The sequence below is a fragment of the Chiloscyllium plagiosum genome, chromosome 3, assembly GCF_004010195.1.
Source record: "Chiloscyllium plagiosum isolate BGI_BamShark_2017 chromosome 3, ASM401019v2, whole genome shotgun sequence".
Lineage (NCBI taxonomy): Eukaryota > Metazoa > Chordata > Chondrichthyes > Orectolobiformes > Hemiscylliidae > Chiloscyllium > Chiloscyllium plagiosum.
Window position 1 is genome coordinate 58974147 of NC_057712.1, and position 10258 is coordinate 58984404.

General features: G+C 38.8%; 1 protein-coding gene across 8 annotated transcripts in view; it reads right to left on the reverse strand.

Moving 5' to 3' along the window:
* Positions 1–10258, reverse strand: part of supt3h (SPT3 homolog, SAGA and STAGA complex component) — a 469791-nt gene that overhangs the window by 111131 nt on the left and 348402 nt on the right. For all 8 annotated transcript variants that reach the window (XM_043682678.1, XM_043682668.1, XM_043682695.1 and 5 more), the window contains 2 exons: positions 4937–5049; positions 3962–4072 (listed from right to left, as the gene is read on the reverse strand). In XM_043682678.1, the coding sequence (XP_043538613.1) occupies positions 3962–4072; positions 4937–5049 (224 nt within the window). The remainder of the gene's footprint in view (positions 1–3961; positions 4073–4936; positions 5050–10258) is intronic.

The window sequence follows — 10258 nt, forward strand, 5'->3', positions numbered from 1 at the left end:
TAGCTTTGTTTATTCATTTAAGGGATGTGGGCATCACTTGCTCGGCCAACATTTATTGTCCAGCCCTTTTGCCCATATTGTGAATTCATTAACCTATTTTTGGTATAACATAAGAAAAAGGAAAAGATAAAAATATTTTTAAAAATTATTCAAGAGATTAAATATGTCAAATTGAACCAGCCTGTATAACCAATGGAATGAAAACTTATTGACAGTAAACTATTGGTTAAACAATCCAGAGCTTGGATTAATTTAAGCAGGAACCTAGATAAGACCACAAGAAAAAGCAAGAGGATGTTCTGCTCCTTAAGCCTCCCCTACCAATCAATAGAGTCATGGCTGATCCAACATCCTACAAGGTGATTGAAACCAGCTATTACATCTTAGAATTAAAGAGGTAAACTACAAGCTTCATAGCTGAATTATTGCATATCTCCTTAACTATATGGAAACCATGTTTAAATTTCATTTGGAATGTCAAACAAAATAACTTGCATTATGGATGAAAAAGGATGAGCTAGTGGGAGCTATATCCACAAAATTATATCAAGGAGATTTAACCTTTCCACAGATATTTCACTAACATCAATAACTGCTTTGTCTTGTCATCAACAAATAACTCCATTTATATGATACCTTTAACATTGGGAAATGTTCAAATATGCTTCTCATATTGTTGCAAATATTGTTAAGAAGGTGTGTTTCAACAGTAAGTCTGAGAGATTGAGGTGTTTAGAAAGAAAGTTTGAAAGAATAAAATCTAAACTGATGAAGTTAAAAATCACACAACACCAAGTTATAGTCCAACAGGTTTAATTGGAAGCACACTAGCTTTCGGAGTGACACTCCTTCATCAGGTGATTGTGGAGGGCTCGATCGTAACACAGAATTTATAGCAAAAATTTGCAGTGTGATGTAACTGAAATTATACATTGAAAAATTGATTGTCTGTTAAGCCTTTCATCTGTTAGAATACAGTGATAGTTTCACTTCTTTCAGGTGTAAATCACAAAACCCCTTTTTTTTAAAAGTTGCATTCTCGGGTTAGCTGTTAACAATGGTGATAGCTAGACAATATGTTGAAGGTGTTAGCCCCGTGTTCTCTGTCTATGACCTGATGTTTAGATTGATTCTAATCGATCAAGCCCTCCACAATCACCTGATGAAGGAGCGTCGCTCCGAAAGCTAGTGTGCTTCCAATTAAACCTGTTGGACTATAACCTGGTGTTGTGTGATTTTTAACTTTGTACACCCCAGTCCAACACCGGCATCTCCAAATCATAAACTGATGAAAGAATGCCTACTAAAGCTTGGGTGAGATGTAGGACAATAGAGATCCACAAGTGAGGCCAGAACAGAAGATCAGAGACTCTAGGAAATGGTGTCTATAGGGCTGAAGATGATCACAGATATATGTAGGTGATGTCATTAAAACATTTAAAATTAGGGATTAAAATAGATTGTATAAGTAATTTAGAGACCAGAAGTCATGCCTGGTCCACCAGGCAGAATTGTGCAATTTATGCTTTCTTTATGCATCGATGCACTGGACATCTTGTTTGAATGATTTGCCTCCAAAACAAAAATTTCAAAAGATCAGGGAAATGGAAGAAAACGGATCGCTAAAAGTTTTAATATCTGCAAATGCTGTTAAAGTGTGTTACATGTGGCAAATCTATTTCATTTCTGATTAGACTAGCTCTACTCTTTAATAATGAATGCACTTGAGGAATTCAAACACTTCACAACAGACAAGAAATCGGAGCATTCAAATTAAAAGAATTTCACTTTTCTGTGACAGATCTAACAACTGCCTTAGGATGTTGAAGGGGTCTTGAGTGGGCCAGTCATGGATCGATCTCATCAGTGCATCCAGTTGGAGTTGTTGCAGTTCCAACAAAAATAAAAATTACACATTTTATGAGTAACATCCAATTATTTTTAAAGAGTTATATAAGCCAACTGCTATCTCTACAAATACAAATATTGAGCAGACTTCATCACATTATGTGATGAATGTTCATATATTCTTTTATTTTTGGGAACATAATTTCTAAAAAGGAGGCAAGATTGAATTTTGTTTTCCATTCTGTGAATGGCTAGAAAGTTAGCTGGAACAATGAGCTAAAGACAGGATTTCCAAGAATAAAATGATATTAGATGCATGAACAGTTAAAACTGGGAAGTTGAGTGCTGGGGTTTTGATGATTTGGGTTTTACAACCCAGAGATAAATGGGCCTAGAAGTAGATTCATTCAGCCAGTACTAAGTTCATTCAGACAGTAATAGGTTGTTTCAGAGAGTCATGGTCCTTAACACTGGACAAAGAAGAAAGCCATCCACAGAAAGCTTTGGAGGTATCATCGAGGAAGTTCATACAAGACAGTATGGTGAAGACATGAAATTAAGGAATCTATGTTAAGTAGTAGGTAAGCTGTGTTGGCATCTTGTTCAAAGGTCTCAGGAAGAGACAAGAACTAAAGAAAATAGCATTAGGTGAACGTAGAAACCTTTCCAAAAGGAACTGATGACTATGCCAGCTGAACAAGGAGCTTTAGCTTGGAGATGGGGTGACCCTTCATTGTGGTTTAATGTCCCTAAAGTTGTTCTTTGGATAAACAGATTGAATCTATTTTTGTGATTGTAGTGAGACAGTTAGTAAATAGTTCTGGAATAGTAGAACATAGGTTGCATTTTTTTCTTTTGTTTAAGAAAACTTATATATTCACTTGTTAAAGATATGTTGGCAGCCTCTTGTGAATATTTTCAGTAACTGACGTTTATGGTAAACAAAAATAAAACTTATGATCTATCAAGCTGAGTCTTATTCTGGTATCTGACTTGTCCAGTATTACCATCAGCAGTGATAACAACAACGGAAAATTACAATCGGGGCCCTAAACAAGTGCAGTACTCCGATTTCTACATTTAAGCATTCTTATTACTGTCAATTCACAGGCTCACCTTAAAATCAAATTATATGGACCTGGTTCAGTAGGACAACTACCCTTTTCCTTTGATTATCAATAGCAGACACTGCATTTTTCAGATGAAATACAAGCTAACAGAAGATTAAAAAGGCACCCAAAAAATTGAAAACAATTTCAATTTAAAGAAACTATCAATATGATTTATATTGGACTCAGCAAACAGTTTAATGCACATTTAAAATGTAAGCATTATGTGTAATTTCAGAACTGACTGATTACCATTTCACTTCTTATAAATATATTGACTGGTGGTTCCGTTAAAATTGAATTATCTAGTTGTTTGACATTTTCTGAAACTTCTGACACATTAGATATATGTGCAGATGGCAGTGTGGCTCAGTGGTGAGTACTGCTGCCTCACAGTGCCGTGGACACAGGGCGATTGTTTGTATGAAGCTTGCACCTTCTCTCTCAGTGGGTCTCCTCCATCCACCATCCAGAGATGTGCAGGGTTCGGTGAATTGGTCACGCTAAAACAATTTGCCCTCTAGTGTCCACAGACATGTGGGTTAGGTTGATTAGCCATGGTTTTAAAAAAAACCAGGTTGCGTTATGAGGATGAGGCAGGAGTGCGTGTCTGGGGGGATGCTCTTTAGAGGGTTAGCACAGGCACAATGGGCCAAATGACCTCTTTCTGCACGGAAAGGATTCTATACATTGATGCATTTTGCACAATTTCTGGTCGATAACAGTAGAAGGGCTCATTGTCCACTTAAGTGATAAAGTGCAATTACTATTCACATAAATAATAATCTTACTTGTAGAATCTAACTTTGCAGCATGCGTATGGAATATTATTGAAATGTACAACGTTTTCAAACTTCAGTTAAAAAGACAAAGAACAGTTGTAAACAGATTGTATTTTGTGTCGGTGTCAAGTAATGATGTGTGTATGTGAAAATTGGTGCTTTGATAGAAATGCAGAAGGTAAATTCCTTTTTGCTAAAATTGCATATGCTTCAAGTACTCACCTCAGGTAATGCAGCATTGTGATGTGCAAGTGTTACAGATTTGGCATTACTAAATGGATCCCCTGTTTTAGCAGCCATGTCCTGTTTCACCAAAAGGGCTAGATCCACCAGCTTAAAAATAAAAATATTGTTTCTTTTAAAATTGAGTTGCTCATAGCATTTTAATAAAAATGTCATTGGGGCATTATATTAGACATTAGATATTAGATTCCCTACAGTGTGGAAACTGATCCTTCAGCCCAACAAGTCCACACCGACTCTCCGAAGGGTAACCCACCCAAACCCATTTCAGTCTGATTAATGCACCTAACACTACGGGCAATTTAGCATGGCTAATTCACCTAACTTGCACATCTTTGGACTGTGGAAGGAAACCGGAGCACCTGGAGGAAACCCACGCAGACATGGGGTGAATGTGCAAACTCCACACAGACAGTCGCCCAAGACTGGAATCGAACCCGGGTCCCTGGCGCTGTGAGGCAACAGTGCTAACCACTGAGCCACCGTGTTCACAACTCAACTAAGAAATTCACCAATCCCAAAGTTGTGCAATAAAGTAGAAATTGCTGGAAAATCTCAGCAGTCTGCCAGCATCTGTGGAGAGAAGGTAGAGTTGATCTTTCAGTTCCAGTAACTCGTATTCAGAACTGAAGCAGGGTTATTGGACCTGAAAGGTCAACTCTGCCTTCTCTCTACAGGTGCTGTGAGACCAGCATCTGCACTTCTGTCCTTTTTAAAAATTTGATATTAATATTTCCCCAAGCATCATATGCGGGTACAGTTAGAACATTTAAAAGACATTTGGACAGGTACATGAACAGGAAAGATTTAGAAGGATATAGGCCAAAAGCAGGCAAATGGGATCACTTTAGTTTGGGAAACTTGATTGGCATGGACAAGTTGGACCGAAGGGTCTGTTTCTGTGATGTATGACTCTATCATAGGACACTCCATTTTATAAAACTTGCACATTACCTGGGCCACTGTCTCTTGTGCCAGATATGCCATGATCTCCAAAGCAACTGGATTAGGCTTCACTTCCATACTGCTGCAGTCCAACCAATCCTTAAACTTGGTTGGTTTTTTGGCTGTCAATTACAGATATAAAAGAAATTAGAAAAACACGATGCAGCTGTACATTTTAAATCAACAAACATACTGTAAGGATGGCAAAGATTTTTCAGTGTGTTATTGTGACCTGAAAACCAAGTAATTAATTTACAAAACTGCTACAAGTTTACATTGTTAAACATGTCACTTTTTCCTTTGTTTACAAAGTATCCCTGTGTTCACCAACTAATATTTTAGCAAATCATTTGTTCCAGTCATTAATTAATGAAATGATAGCTTTATAATTTCCTACAATGTACACAATAATGTCTGAATACTGCAGGGATTGTCATGCTTCAGGGAGGAATTAATTGTCTATCAAAACAGCCACAAATCTCAAATGCAACACATACAAACATTGTAAGTGGCATTCCCAAAATCAAAATGAATGTGCCATGCGGAAGATCTGAAAACGAGCAATTAATATACCTTGTGACATGCTTTATTTCCAATATATTAATTAGAGTCTACATTGTGTTTTTATTCCTGGTCTCAAATTATCATTTTTCTTCTATCACATATCTCTCTCAATGTCACTCAGAAATTCAATCATCATGACCTTGTGCTTTCCACCTCACATGTGCTTCCTTGGTCTTTCTGATTCAATTCCCACAGTTTCATTCTTTTCATTGCATACACTTCTTCTCTATTGCTCTTCCTATCCATTCCCTAACAGTATAGGGCTTTCCTTGTTTTTGCCAAAAGAATCATTCCCTCTGCAACACAATTATCCACTTCTCCTCAGTCACCCACAACATTCCCTTCTCTTTCAATTTCAGTGCCTGCTTAATTTATTTTAGATATTGTCTAATTAACCTGTTCAGAGATGTTATTACACACATCTGGAGCAGGTGGGACTTGAACTGGGGTCTCCTACCTCAGAGGTAATGACACTACCATTGCTCTGCATATTGACTACTATATTTCTGTTGATTGTAACTTTGCAAAACTAAACATAGGAGATAAATGTAGGAAGAATGTTCCTGATGACAAAGCAGTCCAGAGCCAGGAGTCATAATCGAAAGATAGGGATATGCCATTTATGATTGAAGCGAGGAGAAATTTCTTCACCCAAAGCATGGTGAGCCTGTGGAATTCTCTGCCACAGAAAAAAATTGAAGCCAAAATGTTTACTGTTTTCCAGAAAGAATTAGATAATTTTTTTTTTCGAGATAAATGGATTCAAAAGTGTAAGGGGAAAAACTGGGATCAGGGTACTGAGATAGATGATCAGCGATGATCATTTAGAATGGCAGAGTAGGCTTGAAGGGCCAAATGGCCTACTCCTGCATCTATTTTCTATGCTTCTAAAAGAAAGTTCTCTATGATCTCTGTAAAAGGAACTGTACTTTTACTTTTAGTAAAGCTACTGAGCACGCACGAATGGATCTATCTCACAGTAATATCAGATCACATGAAAGTGGAGACTGGACTTGTAGAGCTTCAAATAAAATATCCTTTTTTACCACCCTTTCTGTTCAGATGTGTTCAATAGTCTTGTTGCTGTTCACTCACATTAGATCTCACATTACAACATGGGCAATAGTGACCAGACCCATAGAGCCAGAGGTGAGTGACAAGAACCTGTAGTTAAGCTCAGTAATGGCAAACAATAAGGCCAGCCTATCAATCCAAATGCAGAGGTGGGGAAAATACCTGAAGTGATACTCAGCATCAGTAGAGACTGGGTAGCCACATGTTTCCTCACACACCTACAACTGAATGGGAAATGCCATGCAATGTTGAAGAGAGCACACAAGAAGGACAATGGCAGAGTACATGGTTAGCAGCATTAAGTAAAGTATGTTACAATTCGACACCAGACCCCCAGGTACTGTACACTTATGATTTGATTAGGGACCATCAGCCTTTTGTTTCAAGTAGATGAAGGTTAAGAATCTTAAATCTTTACTAATAGAATAAAGCCTTAAAATTGCATTGGCTTGAACACCCATATAAGTTCTACTATCCAAGGTGAGAAAAATAAAATAGCTCTCAATATTTCGTTTACACTCTAATACACAAACTTAGCACGAGAGACAATACGAATGAGCAAATAATAGCTATCTTTTCTCTAATATTCAAAATCAACATGAGAAACACACAGAAAACTGTGGTCAAACTTGTACGACAAAGACAAATCCAATGGATCTGATCGAAACAGAGAAGTCGTGGTGATGTCATTGGACTGGTAATTCAGAACTCCTTGCTAATGTTCTGGGGACATAGATTTGAATCCCAACATGGTAGACAGTGAAATTTGAATTCAGTAAAATATGGATGCTTAATAGTTTCCATGTAACTCTTGTCATAAAACCCCACCTGATACATTGATATCCTTTATGGAAGTAAATCTCCTGTCCTTATGTGACTACATGTGATTTCAGATCCACAAGTTGACTTTTAGCTGCCTCTGGACATTAGAGATAAGGAATAAATTCTGGCCTAGCCTGGAACATATACATTAATAAACAAGTGAAAACAGATCACCCAGCTGACAAAAGTCATTGAAGGTCTTGTTAATATTCAAAAATTCCTCTGGGGAATTTCAATCTTCAAGACCTTACAAAGACTCTATTAAATAACAATCAACAATGTTGCTGTAACAGAGTACCTGAACATTTGCTCACCTCCTAGTGATTCAATCTCATCTTCTGTATGGTTCCCTGACACTGACTCTCTAGCTAAATGCCAGCTCCTAATTTATGTGCTGGACTGGCACACTCCAAATGAGCAGGCCCTTTAAATGTTTAAAAAGGCTGCTTGGGACAAATGCGCATGGTCTCTTCCACTGTGCACACATATGGACTTCCTAAACGTGAGATAAATTGGTGCTCTCAGCCTCGACCAGAAAACAAGGTAAGCTAGTTTTTTTTAGCAAGTATTACAGAAATAGACATCCTTATGAGGTGGGAAGAAAGGAGCAATTATAAAATACAGTGACAGCAGCACACAACAAAAAGGGTGCTGTCCAAGCCACAATGGAACTCCACTTGCAGGAACCAGAGTCATATGTGTAAATAGAGACAGTGGAATAAGGCTGCAGTGGCAGAAAAACATCCATAGGAGTCTGTGGGAGTAACTGCAGTTGGAGATTTAACACAATGGCAGGAAGAATTCTTCCTGAGTGATGTGATTATCAACAGCAAGATTTTGATTTCCTGGAGGGGACAGACCCTTGGGATGAGTTCTGGTATTCGGAGATTAAAGTAAATGGGAGAAAAACTGGTTCAAATTGGATACCAGTGTAGATGTTGATCCTTTCAAATGTTACAGAGGTTGAGAACAGAAATTCTCAAACCTTTAAAATTTTACGGCTCAAAAATTACTAATATCAGAATAGTAGCCGAGATGCAGGGCATACTCAGACCTTCAAAACTAGTTCCAGATCATTGAAGCTTCAGACAGGCTGGATAGTGTCACATCCACACAAACAGAAGCCAACTGTATGCAAACAAATCTTTTTAATTGTGAATACAGAACTTCAATGTATATTTGGCGTGTTCAGAGAAAAACTTAAATCCTCAGTAAAGGCCCAACAAGTCTAACAACTTCAATTAACTAATTAAGAAGAAGCTATTCAGTGATAAAGAGATATTTTATTCAAAAACACAATGTATTAATATCCAAAATGGGGAAACTATTGATTTGCACTGATATCAGCAGAAGATTGCAAGCAGATAGATATGCTGCCATTTGGTATGCTTTCCTTTATGGGTCAGTATATTGAGTACAAGAATTGGGAGGTCGTATTGTGGCTGTACAAGACATTAGTTAGGCCACTTTTGGAATACTGCATACATTTCTGGTCTCCCTGCGATCGAAAGGAAGTTGTGAAACTTGAAAGGGTTCAGAAAAGACGTACAAGGATGTTTCAAGGGTTAGAGGTTTTGAGCTAAAGGGAGATCCTGAATGGAGTGGGGCTATTTGCCCTGGAGTGCCGGAGGTTGAAGGGTGACCTTACAGAGGTTTATAAAATCATGAGGGTAAATAGGCAATGTCTTTTCCCTGGGGTGGGGGAGTCCAGAACTACAGGGCATAGGTTTAAGGTGAAAGGGGAAATATATAAAAAGGACCTAAGGGGCAATGTTTTCACTCAGAGGGTAGTGTATATATGGAATGAGCTGCCAGAGGAAGTGGAGGAGGCTGGTACAATTACAACATTTAAAAGGCATCTGAATGAGTATATATGAATAGGAAGGGTTTAGAGGGATATGAGCCAAATGCTCGAAAATGGGATTAGATGTATAAAGGATACCTGGACGGCACGGGCGAGATGGACTGAAGGGTCTGTTTCTGTGCTGTATATCTCTATGACTCCAGCGAGCCATGGAATCACAACAGAGATTTTTCAGCCGACCAGATCAGGTTATTGAACTCATAGAGAGATAGATGGCCTTCACCAAGCTTAAAGCTGGAGAAAGGAATGAACTTGAACAATTCAGAACTCATAGAGATGTACAGCATGGAAACAGACTCTTCGGTCCAACCCGTCCATGCCGACCAGATATCCCAACCCAATCTAGTCCCACCTGCCATACCCGGCCCATATCCCTCCAAACCCTTCCTATTCATATACCCATCCAAATGCCTTTTAAATGTTGCAATCGTACCAGCCTCCACCACATCCTCTGGCAGCTCATTCCATACATGTACCACACTCTGCGTGAAAACGTTGCCCTTTAGGTCCCTTTTATATCCTTCCCGTCTCACTCTAAACCTATGCCCTCTACCTCTGGACTCACCAACCCCAGGGAAAAGACTTTGTCTTTCTGGACTCACCAACCCCAGGGAAAAGACTTTGTCTTTTTATCCGATCCATGTCCCTCATAATTTTGTAAACCTCTATAAGGTCACCCCCTCAGCCTCCGACACTCCAGGGAAAACAGCCCCAGCCTGTTCAGCCTCTCCCTGTAGCTCAAATCCTCCAACCCTAGCAACATCCTTGTAACAATAGGAAGGAGACCAGAATTGCACGCAATATTCCAACAGTGGCCTAACCAATGTCCTGTATAGTCGCAACATGACCTCCCAACACCTACACTCAGTACTCTAACCAATAAAAGAAATCATACCAAACGCGTTCTTCACTATCCTAGCTACCTGCGACTCCACTTTCAAGGAGCTATGAACCTGCACTCCAAGGTCTCTTTGTTCAGCAACACTCCCTAGGACCTTACCATTAAG